Source organism: Sardina pilchardus, chromosome 4, assembly GCF_963854185.1.
Source record: "Sardina pilchardus chromosome 4, fSarPil1.1, whole genome shotgun sequence".
Classification (NCBI taxonomy): Eukaryota; Metazoa; Chordata; class Actinopteri; order Clupeiformes; family Clupeidae; genus Sardina; species Sardina pilchardus.
Window position 1 is genome coordinate 4969962 of NC_084997.1, and position 21606 is coordinate 4991567.

The 21606-nt window shown below is 42.5% G+C and overlaps 1 protein-coding gene across 2 annotated transcripts; it reads left to right on the forward strand.

Annotated features, from left to right (window-relative positions):
- Positions 1-483: 483 nt before the first annotated feature.
- On the forward strand, positions 484-19394 carry snx4 (sorting nexin 4). Of its 2 annotated transcripts, none has more exons than XM_062533784.1 (14): positions 484-619; positions 1497-1621; positions 6727-6865; positions 7261-7410; positions 12568-12615; positions 13065-13120; positions 13327-13399; positions 14074-14135; positions 14379-14444; positions 15773-15862; positions 16799-16898; positions 17388-17533; positions 17782-17896; positions 18250-19394. In XM_062533784.1, exons 1-14 carry the CDS (start codon positions 530-532, stop codon positions 18295-18297), a joined length of 1308 nt encoding a protein of 435 aa, XP_062389768.1. In that variant the 5' UTR covers positions 484-529; the 3' UTR covers positions 18298-19394. The 2 variants fall into 2 exon arrangements, with proteins under 2 accessions (XP_062389768.1, XP_062389767.1); XM_062533783.1 differs by having other exon boundaries at positions 491-619; positions 1494-1621.
- The last annotated feature ends 2212 nt before the right edge of the window (positions 19395-21606 follow it).

Here is a 21606-nt window from a genome sequence, read left to right on the forward strand (position 1 = left end):
CGATGTTTATAGGCCTAGATATAGCCTATAGGCTACATTGTTATTTAGCCTACAAGCAGCCTCACAATAACTTCCAACAAAAGAATGCTAGTAGGCTATACGCTTATTTAAATTAATAATTAAGCAGGAGTCAGTCAAGGCTATTTGCTGACCTAAAATTAGGCTGAAATATGGATAGGCCTGCAGGTGGTCAGTGGGCTCGCCACTGTAGGCCTACAATTCAGGCTACGTGGGACTGGGATATAGATATTTGAAACATAAAAAAAAAAAAAAAAAAAGGCCCTATAGCTAGTTGAGATTTTCATCATGTCACAAACAGGTAACCTATAGAACAACAACAACAATAGGCTAACCAACTAAAAAGTAAAGGCAAACCTGCCTACACTAGACCACAAACAAGAGCTGTCATGAAGTAGGTTCGTATACGCCAGGTGTAATGATGCAAATCACCAGGTGATAGAATTATGTATTAAGGAAAAGAAACGCAATCAGAACTGCGCATGCGGTGAGGAGGTGGACACAAGTCAGAATGATGGCGGATACGGGAAGCGACGAAGTAGCGGTGATTGGAAATATCGACCTCACTCCTGGGGAGATAGAAAACAACATGAAAAACACGGTAAACTTTGCCGATACACAACTGTTAAAGGCAATGGCATGTAATTCAGTTACTTGCATCCTGACGTGCAGTCCCTTATTACTCGATTTCCTTCACTGCCAGGCCATATTTAGTCCCCGGAGTTGCGTAGCCTTCCGAAATTCGATGCTGCTAGTTAGCCAGTGTCCATGAGCCGCAGCTGGATCAGCTGAGCTGTTGTTGTTGATAGCAACTTTCTTACTGACAGACTACGAACAAAGAGCTTTTAGTTTAATTATTTGCGTTAGGAAAAGACCCATTAATTCACCGTTAACCTAGTCAACTTGAGTGGACTTAGAAATATTTATGGCGCGGCAACTGTCTTCAATCAAAGTTTGAGAAAGTCTAAAAAACTTCCGAGTTTCCAAGGTCTCAGCGTTTGCTAGTTGAATTAATGTGTAGGCTACCCTTTGTGAAAGACGTCGTTCGCTTTTTCCTAACACTTAATTTACACAATGTTGTAGAATACTTTGATCTTAAATGGAACTTTACTTCAGGCATTTGCGTAAAGTGACAATTATAGTGCACCATCAAGACCCAACATTTGGTTAAAGGCTGACGTAGACATCCCGTGATCTGTCACACTGGTTCTGAACGAATGGTCAGTAACGTTAATGTTGCTCAGTAAAACGTGCAATAAATAGATTGTTTACATGATTGCATATATTTTTGGTAGGCTACCGTCCCCCGGCGCATTGTAGTTGTATTGGGGTTTAATTTTGCTTCCGCAGAATTTTACTTAGCGTCTGAGTGTTCTGCTCACTGAAATGAGGTATACAATGTAAAGTTCAATTGTATGTGAATGCAAGCACTGATGTGGTCTTGATTTGCACACCCCCCCCCCCCCTTCTTTCAGCAGAAGAGTGAAAAGGGGCCTGTACTTTTCAGGAAGATGGAGATCAATGTAGCAGAAGCAGAGAAGAGAACAGTGAAGAATGCTGTGAACATGCAGGAGATCTACACTGTTTACCTCATCGAGACACGGTAGTGTATTACTTTCTCAACAGTATGCACACTGCACAAATGCATCAACACAGACTCTTATCCCCCCCCCCCCCCCCCCCCCCCCACACACACACAAAATGCTTTTAATGTGTTCATGGTTCATCACTGATTTAAAAGTAGATTTTAATACCAGCAAATATCTGCAAGAAATTGAGAAGCCTTACAACAATGTAATTGTTGTATACTGTTAGAAACAAATCATACCCCTGACAAATATTGATTTAATGTTGATTTTTGTCTTGACCAATATGTTCTGACTGAAAATGACACTGCCACAAGCCAACATTTGTAAGACAATGTGGGAGAAACATGGAATATATATATTTTAAGTGTTTTTAGTCCATAATTATTCATACCCCCCCCCCCAAAAAAAAACCCGTAATAGAATAGAATGTCTTTATTGTCATTGCATTTAAGTACAATGAGATTCATAGAGCCACTCCAGCAAAGTGCATCAACACATATAAAAATCCATTTACAACACATTCATTGCAGATTTACACCCTCCACACACACACACCCACACATACACACATGCATACACACGTTTCAATACATCCTCCCACCATCCATTGCAACATTGCAGACATCCTCCATGCCGCCTGTGTGATAAATAATAAAAGCATGTGATAAATAATAGTACAAATATAAATGAGGGTAAAGTGCTGAGTAACAATGCAAATAGCATTAGTAAAAAGGTTTAGCCTCATTTAAAATGTATATTGCCTTGGGAAAGAAACTATTCCTAAACCTGCTAGTCCTTGTTTTTAGACATCTATAACGTCTCCCTGAGGGCAAGAGTTCAAACAGTGAGTGACAACGGTGAGAGCAGTCCTGTGTGATTTTTGTGGCTTTTGAGCGCAGTCTTGAGTTGGCAGTTTCCTCTAATGAGGGTAGAGAACAACCAATGATCTTCTGTGCTGTGTTGATCACTCTCTGTATACGCTTTTTGTCTGCTGCAGAGCATCCAGCATACCATACTGACACACAGTACACCAGGATGCTCTCTATGGAGGAGCGGTAGAATCAATGGCAGCATCTTTATTTACACTCATAGCTCTCAAAATGGTTCTTATAATACCTACCAAGCCTCTCCATGCCTCTACAATGATTCTGGGCCGCACCTTTTTAACAGCAATCCAGGTTTTGAGGCAGGAACCATTATTTGCCATCACTTTGGCCTTGTGCTCACTTTTTTTGACGGATTGAGGTCTGGACCCAGGCTGGGCCACTCTAAAGTGATGATATTGTTCTCTGTTAACCTTTCCTTGCCTTGTTTGGCTGTATGTTTTGGATCATTTTGTGGTTTAATTGTCCAGTGCCGCCTATTGGAGCAGGTCTCTCAGCAGCCTGATCTTTTCCTCCAAAAATCTTAATGTAGCTCCTTGTTTTAGTGTTACCATTTGCTTTGAGAAGGTCACCAGGTCCCATTGTCTGAAAAACACCCAAAACGAGTACATTCGCTACATAGCTATTCTCCACTGTGGGTTTGGTGTTTGTGTTGGTGGTTGACATTTTCACCCCATCAAAATGGACCACTTGGTCATCATGGATGCTGATCATGGATCACTCTTCCAAACATGTAGCCTGGGTGTTCCCATCCTGCCTTGCGCTGTGATTTCATTCACGCAGCTAAGGCAGTCTGGAAACTACCGCCCTAATTTTTGCCTGAGATAAGGCACCAATCACAGAACAGGGGGGAAAGCAAGACCATGATGAGCTATGCACAGACGCATTTGATAGACATCCGTGGCGCCCAATGAACGGATCTGGGCATTTTTTCAAATACGAGAAAATGAACGTCTGGTTGCCAGACCACGTCTCATTTGAGAAGTGGTAGGCACTAGTAGCCAGGCTACCAAACATGCACAACTTATCTTAACCTTTATAAGGGCACACTTGGACAAAGAATTTAGCTTTCGCTGGATTATTATTATTTTTTGACCCAGGGACATGGCCTGAGATTGGCATAGAAAAAGGCATTAAACCCCAATGACGCCATGTCCGTTTGAAGTGTGGGGGAGAGAAAATGATTCTTTTGGGGGCTACATTAAGATTCTGGAGGATAAGACCAGGCAGTCTGCTGAGAGACCTACCCCGACGGCATTGGACCATTAAACCACACAATAATCCAAAACATACGGCCAAACAAGGCCAGAAATGATTAACAGAGAACAATATCAACACTTTAGAGTGGCCCAGCCTTGGTCCAGACCTCAATCCGTCAAAAAAGTGAGCACAAGGCCAGAGTGATGGCAAAGTATTGTTCCTGCCTCAAAACCCGGATTGCTGTTAAAAAGGTGTGCTCTAGAATAATTGTGGAGACATGGAGAGGCTGGGTAGGCATTATAAGGCATTATAAGAGCCATTTTGAAAGCTGTGAATGCAAATAAAGATGTTTCCACTGATTATATAAAAAGGGTATAGATCTGGACATACCATTTTTCATAAAAATGTTAAAAAAAAGATGATGACGCTTATGTTTTTTGATTCTGTGTTTCTACCACATTGTCTTGCAACTTTTAGCCAAGTGGCAGTGTACTTTTCAGTCAGATCAAACATATTGGTCAAGAGAAATTAAATCAATATTTAAGAATAACTTTGTTCCTAATTGTATGTTATTGTGATATTGAAGAACTCTGGTGCATAGTTCTTCCATCTGGATGTCAATCTAGACCCAGATTTCTATCTTTTATGACCTAGTGAGTCTGACCTTCCAACTCTAATCCATGGTTTGGGGACAAAAATCTTAATTGGATGGAAATGAAGGTGCAGTGTCTGTGTACATAACTTGTACATGAAACAAGCTTGCTTAAGACCACGTGATTATCATATTTCAGCCTATCAACAACATCAGTTTTCTGTCTCAGCTACACCCACTGCAGTGATGCTAGAGGTCAGGAAAAGGCCACAGCCAAACTCCGAGCTGCTCCAGACCAGCAGTGGAACTGTGAAACTCAACACAGAATTGGAGAGGAGGAGCACCCCCCCCTTACACACACACACACACACACACACACTCATCTAAAAAAGAAGAGGGGGGGATAAATCCCCATTTTCCTTTTATTGTTTACTTAGGAGGTGGAAATGTAATCAAATCAGAGTTCATCCTCTTCTTTGCCAAGATGAGGCATCCTTGAAACAAGAACACACACACAGTACCTTAGAATGAGAAGGTAGAAAGTCATGACAGAAAATAGCTTGCCTACACAACAACCAAAGGCAATCCCTGTACTCAAACAAAGCTTTTACACAACAGCTAAAGATAGATATGCTGTATTTAAAGACCAGTGTGCATTCTTTCAGCTGTACTTTACTATGGTGACTGTTGTCTTGGTTTAGGGACATGAATATGTTGATGAATTTGCATCAGCTCCCCTGCTTTGTATATTAGTGGAACATTATAGTAACAGTATCTGTCAGAAGTCTGTCTGTCTGTGTGTCCGATGCCTCCCTCACCTTCCTGGAGCTCCCCAGCTCCTCTGAGGACTGCTTAGAGAGAGTCGTCCCACTGTCGGCTGCTTAGAGCGCTGAGCACAGAGCTGTATTGTTGGCCTATCCCATAAAAGGAAACACATGTTTTGGTTGGGACCTGAACAGCGCATGCTATTACACACACACACACACACACACACACACACACACACACACACACACACACACACACACACACACACACACACACACACACACATACACACATGCAAACTGGTCTTTATTTACCACAGGCCTGGGAGAGGGGAGTGTGTTGCGATGCAGGCTCAGGGCAGGCAGTCCCGCAGTTGGAGTGGAGAATGCCCCCCAGCATCACTGGAGCCACGCTCCCCTTTGTGATTCCAGCATGGATTATTCGTGTAGAGACCATTATGAGCTCTCATTTCCTCCCCAAGGTCCGCTGTATTCACAACTCCAATTTCTTAGTCCCGCTCCCCCTCCCTTATCCACCCCCCCCCTCTCTTCCACTCTTTCTTCTCACTCCATCCTCTATCTATCTGTTACGACACCCACTGCTCTTCCGCCATCTCTATCTGTCAGACAAAGTCTCACTCTTTCCTATGTCAGCTACAGTGGCTCCATGTTTTGGGGGGATGTTTTTATTGATTTTGGGATCCCTGTTGCTCTGGCCCCAGCAGCCAGCGTATGTTTCCAGTGTGCTCTTTGAGCCTTCCCTGCCTGGGGTTCCTGGCATGGACGGCTCACGGGAGATAGTCGCCATTTAACTTTTGGCATGGTGCACACGGCCACTTCGGAGGTTTGCTGCTCCCCCAGTCAGTGTAATCGGAGAGCTCTTCTGGAGCCTGCTACAGGGGGGTATTTTCATTTAGGGCGATTAGAAAAAAAAAAAAGAAAGCGAGGTTAACATTTTCTGCCCAATATTTACCTCAGCAGTCAGCAGTTGGGTATGCTCTCTACTGAAATATTGTCCTGCAATGTCAAATGGATGATGGTAACATCAACAGCCCACCACAGTTTGGCAGTGCGTTGTTTTACAGAGACCCTACTTATTGAATATTAATGTTGACATTTTGATTACGCTATCTGGTGTTGGCAATTAACAGCGAATATTTCTGGAGAAGGATTGAGGGCAGAGGCCATGGAAGAATTTGAGTCATCTCCTTCAGAGAGTGGGTTCTTTTTTTTATAAAGGGGCCCTGCATTGTTATTGCCTTTAAAGCTGTCTTCTAGGAGAAAGAGACCTACATTTGTAGTCCTCGTTATTATGATGATTAAACATGCTACCAGTAAAGACAGTTTTGAGGGTAACCTGATTTTTTAGAATGTTAAGTCTACACATTTGTGTTTATGTTGGCTGGGTCATAAACATGGCCTGACGTGAGCGCTAAACATTCATTTTAAGCAGGGCATACATATCTAAGTGCAGACTAAGAACTAAGACTTAGAACAAGTTTTTCAATGTTGGCCTTAATCATGAGCTGTTTATTTAGTAAAAAACATGTACAACTCAATTTTAAATGCTGTTCATATTACATGCTGAGTATATTACTGAGGTTAGGAATGTAATGTAATGTTATGTAATTGTCCAGAATGCATCATCTTATATTTTTTTCCCTTTACCACAAAAGCCCAGCAGATGCTGCCTCTGAGGGGACCAACTCCACTCCAGATTCCCTGTGGAGACGCTATAGTGAATTTGAGATTCTTCGAAACTTCTTACTAGTCACCTACCCCTTCGTGGTTGTCCCTCCTCTTCCAGAGAAGCGAGTGAGTGATATCAACCCGTTTGTATAGAGCACTTAAGTTGACCGTATAACCATGGACAGTTTTGTAAATCTTAAGCACATTACGATACATTCCCTATAGTTATCTGCTGAATGTATTGTAACCCTGAATGCACTTAAACCCTGGAGTGGTGGAATAGCATTCAGAGATTTTGTTTTTCTTGTCACTAAATGATTTAGTGTTCCATTCCAGGACTTAATGTAAATGACATGTTTGCATTTGCTTTGTTGCCAATATTTAAGTGTTTTTATTATATGTTGAAATATTATATTATTGAAAAATCCTTGAAAGTGTGCTAACAAACTCTTGACATTTGACTTTTTTGTTTTTTTAGAATAATGTCACAGTAACATTTTCTTCATATTGGTCATTTCCAGGCCGAGTTTGTGTGGCACAAGCTGACAGCAGATAACATGGACCCGGACTTTGTGGAGAGGCGCCGTGTAGGCCTGGAGAACTTCCTGCTCCGGGTGGCATCCCATCCCACCCTGTCCACCGACAACATCTTCTTCTCCTTCCTCACTGAGGTATAGTCAGGGGGCCAATTCTGAAAAGGGCTTCCGTTAAGACTTTTGCGGACATGTTTTGGTACAAGCGGTCAACCTATTTTTTTAGTTAGAAGACACCCATAGGTAAGATATTATGGTGGTTGTCAAGCAAAAAAAAAATTTTTTTAACTTGTGCAAGCAATTTCAGGCCAATTTTTTGGTTTCCTGCTCAACATGACATGCCAACGATAAATGTTGAATATCTCCACAACCACAACGACCATATAGATAAAAATGGTATGGAATGAAAGCTAACACTCGTGGGATGTCTGCTGAAGTGTCAGAATTAACATTTATTGTACAGTATAAGAGACAACAGACCTAGAACATGAAAAAAACAATCTCCGCCTAAAGAGAACCAGTTTTCAAAGTGAATATCAGATTGGAAACATAACATAGCATTCCAAAACCTCTATCAATCAGTACCCCTATCTATGGGAATGAGTCAAGCCAAGTTTAAAACTTGTAGGGAGAGACAGTGCACTGCTGCACATGTTGTAATACTTTAATGTTATGGCGAAAATGTAGAACTGTAGATGGTGGTCTATGGTGCTATTTGACTTCATTAATGTACCAGGTTGTGACAAATTATGTTTAATGGACATATCACTATATTCATCAATTCTACCCAAACATAACTGCTCTCTCAGTTCTTTAGGATTAGAGGTTAGTAACTAGTTAGTAGTAATAACTTTGTAATAGTCGTATGGCAAAGGTATTTTTCCCCATCCAAGCAGTGGTGCTCGGGTATAGGCAGCCAACAGAAGAAGGGACATGAAGGATGGCATGCTTTCCCCCCAGCTTTTAACCACAGAGGTCAGGTGCTTGGAGCTTGGTGAGAACAGGTCAGGTGCTTGGAGCTGACGTCAGTGCCAATCTCTAGGTATGGTGAAGGGTGTGTGATGATGTGGGGCAATTTTAGTTCTAAAGACCAATGGAACTTTATCAGGATGCATAGTATCCTGGATCCATGAAATAAGTGGCCTTTAAAAATAAAAATCTGCCTGCCTCTATGGAAGTTGAGGGTTAACATAGGGGTGCCAATACGTATGACCCCAGTCTTTTAAGGAAGAACATTTATTTATTCATGATACATTACTCATTGCATGGGGTGCCAACACTTTCAGCCATGACTGTATATGCCACTCATTTCAATTAAGTAATCATGGCAAGAAGTATATTCACAATAAGAAATGGCTGACCACACATTACATTTCCCAGAATGTCACTGTCCATAGTATTCTTAACACATTATCACATATTAATCTTGACTGAAATTGAATCTTAAATGCAATAGTTAAACTATAGTTACGGCTATACTATAGCTGTTATGTTATTGTGTTATTTATATTGACACCACACACCATCAAGCAGATGACTATCCACAACAGACTTGGCCTGTGGGCTGATTTTAAAATCTTAGATCATGTGTAATGCTTCTGACAGACATAATGATAATCTGAAGATACAGTACATCATGATGGCCAGTACTGCCATGGTGATAAATATTATGTTTCACAATTACCATCCTTCTGCAGTAATCCTATTCATTTAATAGAAATTTAAACCTATAAAAAAATCCTGAAATCTTTACTCCTGAAGCTCATATCCTGTCCATAAGAGGGGTAATATAGTTACTCAATCAGCTCATATCCTGCCCATAAGAGGGGTAATATAGTTACTCAATGTAAACATGCATAATGTGTCTGTATCTCCCCAAGAGACAATACAGACAGACAATAGGAGGCTCAATCACACCATTGGGATACTCAACTTTGTGACACTTTCAAGTGATTATAGGTCAAAGTCAAATTGGGAAACGCAATCAACTTTGCATTAGGCCAAGAAAAAGTGAACTTCATAATGTTCTTTATATTTTGAGAATGGGCTTCTCCTTAATGGTATATCTGACCATATTCTGAAAATCATCAACACAATATTTTTGCCCATCACCTGGTAAACAGTAAGAAGCCACAATTAACAGCTAAGAGAACAAATACTTATTAGAAAATTAAAGAAGCATTTACCCATAATCCATAGAAAATTATAGCTCACACATTGAGTACATTGCATTTTTTCGTGTGTAGGCCTACATAATTCTTACTTGTCATGATAATTCACTCAAGTTGTTATTAGGTGAATAAAATTAGTGTAGTTTACTTGACTCCTTTAAGTTATCCCAACACAAAATGCAATACATACTGTACAATATACTAATAACTCCAGTTGAATGACTTATTTACACTCAAATTAAATGAGTTGCCAAACTCAAATGTCAAGGCATCCGGTTCAGATAAGTTAGCTTCCCAGGCTTTACAGTACTCAAATAATTTGAGTTCAGTTAACTTCCCGGGTTTTACAGGGGAAAAACATACCTTTGCCATACGACTATAACAAAGTTGTTATTGCTAACTAGTTACTATCCCCTAACCCTAAAGAAGTGAGAGAGCAGTTATGTTTGGATTGAATGAATAACTATAGTAATATGTCCATTAAATATAATTTGTGTCACAACCTGGTATATTAATGAAGTTAAATAGCACTATACACCACCATCTACAGTTCTACATTTTCACTGTAACATTTAGATATTAGAACTTGTGCAGCATTGCATGTCTCTCCCTACAAGCTTTTAACGTCGTCTTCACAACCACCCTGATATCTTACCTATTTGTGTCTTCTAACAAAAAAAAAAAAATAGGGTGGCACTGACAGCTTGAACCAAAACATGTCTGCAAAAGTCTTAACGGAAGCCCTTTTCAGAATTGGCCCCCTGACACAACAGTGGCCCTTGTGGTGTGATACTCTTGTGGTATTTATTGATCATTATTTTTTAATGATCATACGGAAGAGCAATAGGGCCACGGAGTAAAATATTTATTCTAAATCTCTGAGAAAAAAAGTCAAAATTTGCGAGAAAAAAGTCGCAATTTTCAAGAAAAAAAGTCGAAAATTTAAAAAGTCGAAATTTTCGAGAAATAAAGTCAAAAGTTTTGAGAAAAAAAGTCACAATTTTCGAGAAAAAAAGTCAAAATTTTCGAGAAAAAAGTCAGAAATCTGTAGAAGGCGGTAAAGGTTATAATTCAGATATTATAACCATAACTATACAGTGACAAGTGGTGCAACGCTAGAGTGTTCGTCTTTCACCCAGGGGGCCCGGGTTCGACTCCCGTCATGATCTTGGGTCTGCAGTTCACATGTTGACATATTTCCATGGCCATTTACTGTTAATGGTTTTTAATAATAAACAGATGAATAGACAAACATTTTGAAATAAAGACAAATAAGCAGTCCAACAGATTGTCACAAACGATCGGGCAGGCAAATCTCCCCTCTTCCTGCTACTATTACGCGCGTGTGCAGAACAGATCACAGTCCCAGAATGGACTTGTCCTTGTCAAGCCCCTATGGTCAAGCCTCGCCTTCCATGTCGCCTTCCCGCGGGCCGGAGCGAGCTGTACTTGAACGATATCCCTGCATCTGTCCGCATGCAGTTTCTCCTGCACGAAGGCATTGTCTATGTTCGACTGATTTCGCCTCCTACAGTCCAAGTTCACGACACCGCCTCTTCAAGGTCCGGATAGACCTTGGGGCCTAGCCTACTGTAATTCTGTGCTAAGACTGCAGATCTCTTTGTTAGTTAATCCAATCTCGAAATAAAATTTTATTAAGTTGTCCATTACAGCAGCACTATGGCAAGAGACAAAGTTTCTGTCAGCTCCAGCTCTGAATGACTTGTTCCTGGTAAGCTAAAAACAACATATTAGCCTAAGCTACAAAAGTCCGCCTAAGGTAGGAAGTGAACCCCGGTCGACTGATTACGAGAGCTAGCGCTGCGCCACAAGATACTATTGACTCTAGCTGACAATATTCCTAATTCAAACTTTCTTTGAGCCTTCTACAGATTTCTGACTTTTTTCTCGAAAATTTCGACTTTTTTTCTCAAAAACTTTGACTTTTTTTCTCAAAACTTTTGACTTCATTTCTCAAAACTTTCAACTTTTTAAATTTTCGACTTTTTTCTCGAAAATTTTGACTTTTTTTCTCGAAAATTTTGACTTTTTTCTCGAAAGTTTTGACTTTTTTTCTCAGAGATTTAGAATAAATATTTCACTCCGTAGCCCTATTGCTCTTCCGTATGATCATGCTTGCACACAAGTTGGATTATATTGCACATTTGCCCAAGATTACAGTAGGTAACATGGAAGAAAAAGGAAGCACTTTGGGGGGAAAATCCGCTTTTTCCATTTTTAAGAATATAGTGTTAAAATGGACAAAATAACATTTTCTAAGCTGACAACCTGTCTAGAACTCATGTTGAGGGGTTAAATATCAATACTGGATAGGTTGTATGCTTGTACCAAAAAGTGTCCGACAAAGTTTTAATATCAGTTTTGGCCCCCTGACTAGTAAGGGATAGACCCGGGCGGCAGCCACACCGGCCGCTGAAGGGGCCCTTTCCTCCCTCCGCTCCACTCCACTCCGCAATAGGGCCTGTCCCCACCCCCGCCCTGAGCAAACACTAAGCAGTAGCCAGACACACTGTACATAAAAGTGGACAGGATGTCCCTCTGGCCAGAACAGCAATTACTCACGGAGGACATTAGCCCTGGGCTGTCTCTGAGAGTTGTCAGAATGACACCTTTGCCTTTGTCTTGCTCATTATCTCCCTCTCTTATTTTCTCTCTCTCGCTTTCTCTTACACAGGCACGCACACACACACACACACACACACACACAGGCTTAGACACACTCATACAAACATACAGTTTGCTGCTCTCTCTCTCTCTCTCTCACACACACACACACACACACTTTCTGTCTCTCTTTTTAACACACACGCACACACAAACACACACTCACACGCACTCCTTGGAATGACTGCTGTAGCTGTGTCAGAATAACCTCTATAAGCACAAGTCCGTCTTTGTTGGCCTTCAGGAAGGATGAAGACGTGAACTAGGATGACGTGCCTCTTCAAAGGCTTTCAGACCAAATAATCTGACTGGGTTGATATCTCCTTTCGCACTCCAATTGTGTTCTGCTTCCTTGAGTGGCCTCCTTTGAAAGTGCTGTCACGTTGGTGATGGTCTTTGTCAAACTCAAGCCACTGTCCTTGTCTCTGTCGCCCCACAGGAAAACGGCTGGAAGGAAATGGTGTTTGAGACAGGATTCCAGGCAAAGGTACTCCATCAGCGCTCTGGGTTGACTGGCTTTAAACCCACCTCACTCATACATCCCGAGCCTCCTCTGCTTACCCTGCCACTTCTCATCAACTGTGTCTTGCGCTGCAGTGGTTTGTCATGATACTGCTGTCTTATGCAAAGGGACGATGGGTGCAGAATTGTTTAGGATCTGTGCGTTTGGATGTGTGTAGAAAATCATGTGATCATGCCATGTTATTCTAGAGTATAGCTGTGACAGAAGTGGACCATAAGAATGATAGTGACTTCAGTTTTGTTAGAATGGAGACTGCAGCACTTTTGTCGTTTGCTGACACATATCTGAGGTTTTTTTAAATGTTGTTTCAGAGAAATCTTAGAAGTTCAACAGTTCAGAAGTTCAAGCAAAATATTCATGAGCACTTAACATATTCTGGCTGGCCTCCTCTCCCCCTCTCTGCTTCTCCCCAGGCGGATTCAAGGCTGAAGGCTCTCAATGCGACGTTCCGGGTGAAAAACCCAGATAAGTAGGTCCTTCATTCCTTCACATCCCCTCGAACTAGTGCGGTGTGAACTTAATGAACACTCAGCGTTTGTTGAACAAGATGCAGCGTCATTTCTTGCTCTCTCTCTCTCTCTCTCTCTCTCTCTCTCTCTCTCTCTGTCCCTCTCTTTTACCTTCTCTTTCTCTGGCTCTGGCTCCTGTTCTCTGTGCCCTTCTCCTGTGCTGCAGGAGGTTTGCTGAGATGAAACACTATGGCGATGAGTTGCAGTCTGTCATCTCCCAGCTGCTGCGAGTTCGAGCGGTGAGTCCACACAGCTGCCCAATATCACAGCTCCTCATCGACACACCACCTCTCATACACACCACCACTCTCTCCTCTTCTCTCTCTCCTTCTCTCTCTTTCACACACACACACACACACACACACACACACACACACACACACACACACACACACACACACATACGCACACACACACTCATACACGCACTCATACACTTACAACACACCCACAAGTACACACCGGAGTGATATATACACAACTGTGTTGTGCACATGCACACACACAGCCCTGTCAAACACATACACACGCAGAAGTACACATTTACTGTCCACACAGACACATACACACACAGATGCTCAGACCCACTCCCAGTGGTTTCTTTATTTTGGAGCATAATTTCTATTTCCCTCTATTTTGGAGCATAATAGTCTGTTGTCAGCAAGCAGCAAACATGCAAAACACTTTTAGTGTCAAAATCCAATTGCGAGCGAGGGCAAGCGTGTAATGCCTCTTGGCACGCCCTGGAGCCCAGTGCTGTTTTAGGATCCTGCCACAAGCTTGCACTTTTCTGTTGTCATTTTGAGTCATTATATCATATTTCTGCACACTGCTGCAGTTTGGAGCACAGGGCTTTGAATGAAAACATGCTAGCTCTTAAGTTTCGCTTGCTGACCTCTGCTCTCCACCCTAGAGGGTAGCTGACCGCCTCTACGGAGTATACAAAGTGCACGGGAATTACGGCAGAGTCTTCAGGTGGGAGTCGAGTCTTTTGACGATGCAGTGAACCACTTTTCTCCTTGTGCACTGTATTTGTTGTGACATATTGTGACTTATTTGATCTCTCATGTAATCAAACACTTCCTAATAGCTAATCAGCATCTGAAGGTGCTAGCATGGCATTGTGCCCTCCTGCTTTAATCCTCTTGTAGCATCATGGCGTTTGAGCTCTGTGTTGGCATACTGCTGAAGTTGCTTCCTTGTGTCTTTGGTTGACAGTGAGTGGAGTGCCATAGAGAAAGAGATGGGGGATGGACTACAGAGTGCTGGCCATCATATGGATGCGTGAGTTTCTATATACACACACACACACACACAATAGAAATAAAGTGCACACAGAACATGGTAGCCTAAAGATATACAGTCAAGTCAAGCACACGCATATACGTTTGATGGCGAATATAACTTCCTTAACACACTTCACATCAAACTTGGTAGAATTGGTTGGGGCTTCGCTTCTGTCACTTTGATGATGTTTCGGTACAACCCTGATAGGATTAGTGTGGGATCGTGTTGCAGCTGTTTTGGCTGTCGTTCCCCTCCACTGGCCACTGCCCTCTCCCTCTGTGGGCTTCTCCTGTTACCCTCCGAGACCTCATCAAGCGAGCTGAAAAATGAAGGTGTTGCCTGATTCCCTCCCCACGCCAGACCCCCCCCACCCCCCACTCGCTGGGCTGACCGTACATGTGCGTGCCCTCTGTCCAGAGCTGTAAAACACATGGGCTGGAGGGGTTTGGAAGCCCAAAGGTTTCGGATGGAGGCTCTCTGGTAACAAGTAGCTAAAAGGCTTTCAGGGGGAAGGATAGGGGAGTTGGTGGGGGGGGGGGGGGTGCCCAGGGGAGGGTTTGGGTTTTGGTCCTGACTGGCGAATAACCCCCCCCCCCCCCCCCCCAACCCCAACCTCAACACTCCTCCACTACCTAACCCACCCCCTGAAACGACTGCAAAGCGGCTGCAGTGTAGTGGCCTGAGAGATTCACAGCGTTTGTGGTGTGTTGCCTGCCGCAGTTACGTTGTCCACACCCCCACTGCCCTGCCTCGGCCTCTCAATGCACCCCCCCCCCCCCCCCCCAACACACACTCCTCTCCCCACACCCCCGCCTCGATCTGGGACATTCTCTGATGGCTTCCAGATTGCCGCTCTCGCTACCTCGGGGTCACAGGCCACTGGGTCCATGGGGCCGCTGGAGGAGAGCTGTGTCAGCAGCTGGTCTCCACGGAGAGACCCCTTTAAAGCGGCCCGTCCGTCAACAGCAGCTCCCTGGCGTGCCAGTGGGGTATTTGACAGACACGTGTCACACTTACTGAAGGTGGGGGGAGCGGCCATAACAAGAATGTAATTGTCATTACCGTTGCAGATTGTGGTCTCCCATTGTTGTCTTTAGCACTTTCTGTTTTAGTCATCAGAGAAAGAGAAAACCTGTGATGTATAACAGAGGTACAAGTGTATTTTGACAGGGTTTTCTATTGTAAACACAAGAGATTTTTTTTGCTTTTGGCTAACAGCCCTGTTACTGGTAATTAAAAGAGTCTGTTATTTGGCAGTAGTCATTTTATAATGTCTTACCCAGCTGCTCACATTGTGCAGTAACTAAAATGTTCTATTACTGTAGCTATGCAGCATCAGTGGATGACATCCTGGAAGAGGAGGAACACTATGCAGACCAACTGAAAGAGTACCTCTTCTACACTGAGGCTCTGAGGTGGGTTTGGCCAGGGATTTACATTTACATTTAATCATTTGGCCAATGCTGTGACGGACTAACTGACTGGTAACTTGATAGCCTCTATACACACTGTATTGGAGAAACAGTTCCCAGTGTTGCGGTAAGTTGTAATAAAATCTTTACATTTCTTATTTCCCCCCACGCGGGCCTTGCGTAAGCCAAACCTTTTGTGTTTGTGAACCTTAACTACATTAAGAGAGGTCTTATTTTGATAACCCAGTGAGAGTTGTTGGCCGAGGGGACAAGTTTTTGTGGAGGGGCGGTGGTGCTCTGTGGCCCAGGGGCTCCTGATTAGCCACGGTCGCGGCCGCCTGAGCCGGCGGAAATGGAGGAGCGCTGGCCTTCAAGTGGCCCTGCAGTCTGCCGGGGAGACTGCCGATTCCCACCGGCAGCCAGAATTCCAGGGGCACGGCCACGCTCCTGTCGTAAGAGGACTCCTCACGCAAGCCCCCGTCTCCTGCCAGTGATTCTGGTTGTGGTGTTGGCTCCGCTGGTCGGGATGGTGCCAGACCCCTTGCATCGCTACCCTTTAAAATGAAGCCCCCTCCAGCCAATTAATTACAGCACAAGAGCCTCCCTTGTGGCTGTGCATTATCAGTGCGCCTGTGGGCCATATGAATGTCCTTGAATTAACTTGAATGCATTCATAACTGTATTATGCAATCTCTTACAGGCACTGATGCCCTGTGTTGTGCATTAGTTGCGGGGGCAGATTTGCTATTTGGTTTTCCTGTAATCCCCTCTGTATTATCTGACATAAATAGATTCCCACAAACATGCTTTTGCCAAAAGAGCAGCCAGCGTTTTTGTGGTAAAGGACATCTGCTGTGTGTGTGTATGTGTGTGTGCGTGTGTGTGTGATTGGCAGATGATCCATTGACTGGCTTGTCCAATGGGCTGTGTTTGTTTCAGGGCGGTGTGCAGGAAGCACGAGCTGATTCAGTACGAGCTGGAGATGGCGGCGCAGGACCTCACCACTAAGAAGCAGCAGCAGGAGGAGCTGGCCACTGGGGTGCGTGTCTGTCAGTGGGAGCCCTCCTACAGGGAACAGATGAGCCATGCGCTGCAAATGGAAACTTCACAGAAAGCATTAGAGTTTTCCAAAATCTTTCTCCTCACTCTGGGAGTGAGATATACTGATACATAGAAACTGCCTCAACAAACTTAGTTTATTTCACATTCTGCATAAATTAGCATTACAAAAGCTGTGTACATCAATTAGCACTGATGATCAGCAGGATGTCTCATATGAATTTGACTGGTTGCTAAAAAAGTGTAAACTAAATGTAGGATAAATGTATCTAGCTGAGAACACGGACTCTCAACAGTCACAGAGTCCTTTTAAATCAGGAGAATGTTGGTCCAGGGTTCACTTCCTGAGCTCAGTAATGTAGAGCTTTCATTTCACACTGGAGCCTTACTGGCCTGAATGTCCAGGGGAGAAATAAGTTAAGGAATTTTAAGTTATTGTTTGTTCATTTTGTTTCCTCACCATGTGCAGACGGTGCGCACCTTCTCGCTGAAGGGGATGACCAGTAAGCTCTTTGGCCAGGAGACCCCCGAGCAGAGAGAGGCCAAGATGAAAGTTCTGGAAGGGCAGATTCAGGAGGGCGAGGATTCCCTCAAAGAGCAGAACACAGAGTGCGAGTAAGAGGACACCTCATTTTTCCATATTTCACTCAAGTTACAAAATTTTTCCAAACTTGCATGACTCCCATCGATGTGGGCAGAGCCCAGCTGTGTTTTCAAAAGGTAACATGCCTTTATCAAAACTGTTTACGCTAGATTTCGCACTGTGTACATAGTATAGTTTCAGTTAAGTTTGAATGATCAGAATCTCATTTTAGTTAATGACTTCAGCAAACAACTGAGCAATGTTTTGTACCATTCTCCAGTGTGTTTGTAAAGAGCGCTTGGTCAGATATTGAGAGGTTTAAGGATCAGAAGAACCATGACCTGAAGGAGGCTTTGATCAGCTATGCCATCATGCAGATCAGCATGTGCAAAAAGGTGAGAGACTACCTTTACACTTGGCCCACATCTGAAACAGTGTAGAGTATAGTGGAAAAGTGAAGAGAATATTAGGTTTCTTTTCCAAAGCTTTCGTTGTGTTTACGCATACTCAGACTGTGGTCGAAACACTTCAACACTTCATGTTTTACTAACTTATTTTAATACATATTAACATTTTTATAAATTCTGTAAACCCTCCGCACAACACACAGGACCTTGTCATTGTTAGATATTGTTTGTGTCCTATCAGAATGATTACAACCAGTTGTGTTGCATACACATCAGTTATTCCTTCCTCTATCTGTCTCTCTTCCCTTTCAATATCTCTCTATTCTCTCTCATCTCCTCAGGGAATACAAGTGTGGACCAATGCAAAAGAGTGCTTCAACAAAATGTGATGACTGATCGCATGTACATTCCAGACCAGACTGGTCAGACATCAGCCCATCACTTGTGTCCTCAGCACTGCAATGGTGATTGGCACCCACATCCACTACCTGGGACCTCCACACCACACCACACCACAGCACCTGTGCTCCGAGCGCGAGTGCCTTTCCTAATGTTACACACTACCAATGAGAAAATAATTTTGAAGCAAAAAATCCATTGTTTTATTTATTGTCTGCCAAGCTGTCTGTGGCCTTAATTTAACCAGATGCCTTAGTAGCCACCCATGCCCATTCATTTAATGGCCTCTTTAAAGTGCTTTTACAAGATTTATTTTGCCAAACATCAAGGACTTGATACAGTATGTCAAGGACAGCTGCCTAAAATGGACTGATTTTTTTTTTTCCTTCTAGATTTTTATGAAATTTTCAGAATTGTCATTCAACTGTTGGGTGACGGTATCATGATGTCATGCTTTCATCATTCCTTTTTTGATGTTTTATTATACAATCTTCTATTTTCCTATTCTGTACCATTTTTCCCTCACTGGCAACACTGACACGACTGAATGATTTTTCTCACCTGCAGTTGTGAGTGTTAGCAATGATTGCCTTGCTTTGCCTGGAACACTCTGCATAAAGATAACAGTTTGGTGAAATTCCACTCAACTATACCCTGTGCATTTTTTTTCTGTTAATCACCTCATCTCCCCCGCTGAAACAAGACCGGGGTGTAAAGTGATCTTAATCACCTGCACAGAGGGGTCGATGTTCAGTCTCCGATTTCCTGAGAAAATAGAGTTGGATCTGTGCAGGAAGCAAGGGTTAAGTCTTCATACACGCAGTCACAGAGAGAGTGCTGCGAAGCCGGACCACACTCCCTCAGCGAACACCCCTGCCTACAGTAAGCGTTACTGAAGCCGAAAGTGTCGGTTCCATCCTCACCCACCGTCAAAACAGAATACCGGCTTGGCATTCGTCATTAGTTTTCAGAGCTTTTACAGTACTTTTTGACCAGTTTGGTTGGCACTTTGAGCCAATACGTTCACACTTTTGTAACCACACACTCACTTTTATATGGCTTCATTAAATGGAAATATTGCAACTTGTTTATGGCTTTCTCTTCTCCTTCTGTAGACCTAACGTTGCATATTTGCACTCGTGGCCACAGCAACTCCTATGAATGGCAGATTTGTCATTTCTGATGGATGGGCGGGTCAGTGTTTTGATATAAATCTGTCCGGAGGAACAGGAAGGTCACACAGGAATGGCAGGATATAATCATTTCCGCAGTAAAGTGGTGTGTGTGTGTGTGTGTGTGTGTGTGAGAGAGAGAGAGTGTGTGAGTGGCCTGCGTGATCTCACATACTGTAGTAACTTCCAGTTATATTTTAAAAGTTGAATGACTTCTAAATAGAAACAAATTTTTAAGTGACTGTGTCCCAAACAATAGAAAACTGTACATTGAACAGTTAATACAGAGTCACAGCAGCCACAAGGTGATGCCATTTAGATTTGCAGTTGACTAAAAAATATGATCAACGATAAAAGGTTGTCTAGGAGTTTCCACTGCATTTGTGCACAGCAACATGCAGGCCTGCTTTTAAATCAACCACAACTCCCAGAGGTCATGTGAGCAAGAAATATTTCACATTCAGGCTCAATTCTTCACCCACCCTGGCTGTTTTGTTTAATCACATCACATCTTACAACATCTAAAGGATAGGCCTATATCAGGATGACATCTAAACTAATATCTAGAAAAGATCATGGCTCAAGAATCAGTGTTTCTCATATTACCAAGTAAACAAAAAAATCGAGAAGTGTAAAAAAAAAAAACTTCACTTGAATACACGTGAGGGGAAAAGGCTGCACAAATGCTGCCATCTTGTGTTCTCTGTGGTGCTTCCCTACACCACTACAAAGCCAGTAAGAGGGTGTAATAATGTGGTTGGAATATCCGTGGGCTTGGGAGGCTGGAGAGCTCTTTAAGAGGGGTAGCTGTCTATTATTGACTTTTTGTGTAGGTTTCAATCCTCAAATTATTCCATGGTTGTTGAGGGCTCTGACAAAGCATTATTTCCCCCTCTTTCAGGGCACAGGCTGACCGATTGTGATGTCATATTTTTGCCAAGTCTATAATCTTAGGGTTGTTTTCAGAAAAAAAACAACAAAATGTTAAGAACTATATATACAAAAGTACAATACAGCCGCACAAGACATAAATAATTATGAAATTATGGTGTAGGAAAAAATACACATTCCTTTAGAGTTACCACCATTATCCATTAGATAACCTAAATGCATGGGTGGGGGATGTTTCACTGCAAAACACAAAATGCAGTGAATTCTAACTACACAATGATCAAGCGCACAGAAAACCAAATGGTATGAAGAGGCCTCACAGTATTTCAGGAAGAGGCAACATCAACATGACCACATTAACCTACATTTCATCACATTCTTCTTGTGAGAGTTGCTAGAAATTTTCTTTACAGAATCATGAATAGTTTCAAGTATTTCAAACTGAAACTTTATAGGCTAATCTAGATTCATTAGGCTACACAAAAAGTGGAATATTTCAAGCATTCTAATCATATCATTCTTATCTTGATAACTATGTTTACAGCTCATTGAAATAATAAAAAAAAAATCTCAAAATATTTCAATAAAGAATTTATAACAAAGAAATGTCGACCCGAGAAGAGCTCAGCTAATTTAGTGAAAACACCAGTAATGGTTTCGTCTTTAATCTCAGTCTGTGAAATGCAGTGGACTTTTCCACAATACCATATTTTTTTGAGATGCACAACAGTTCCCTACAGTTCATTCTTCATGTTTCTAGACCTAGACTGGTGTGAGCTGTCACTCATTTTGGCATTCTAAACACAACAACAGAAGTGTCAGCTGGTTATCCTGAGTGATTAACATGAAACAATTTGCCACCTTTAAAAATTATCTGCTTCTAAACAAATCAAAATAATGTTAAGTTTTTTTGACATGGTCCTCTATGCTCCCTTGTCTTATGAGCATTTTCCTTCAGCCACAGGTTGGTCACAGAAAAACATTTTGACCAGATTTTTTCTGTGTTGCTGGTTGACACGACGACCATTTTTACATTAATTATGGTATATGTCCCTGTTTCAGATGTCTATTCTCACCCAAATAGCCTAACCAGAAACGCCTCTGCATGTTGCCTTCAACCTCAACCCACTAGTCACCAACCACCTGAGGTCAGGAGAGCTCTGCTGCAGCTGCGTGAACCACTTTTTTCAAGCAGCAAACTTCCCACAATGCACCGCTGAAAACTACTGGAGAAGG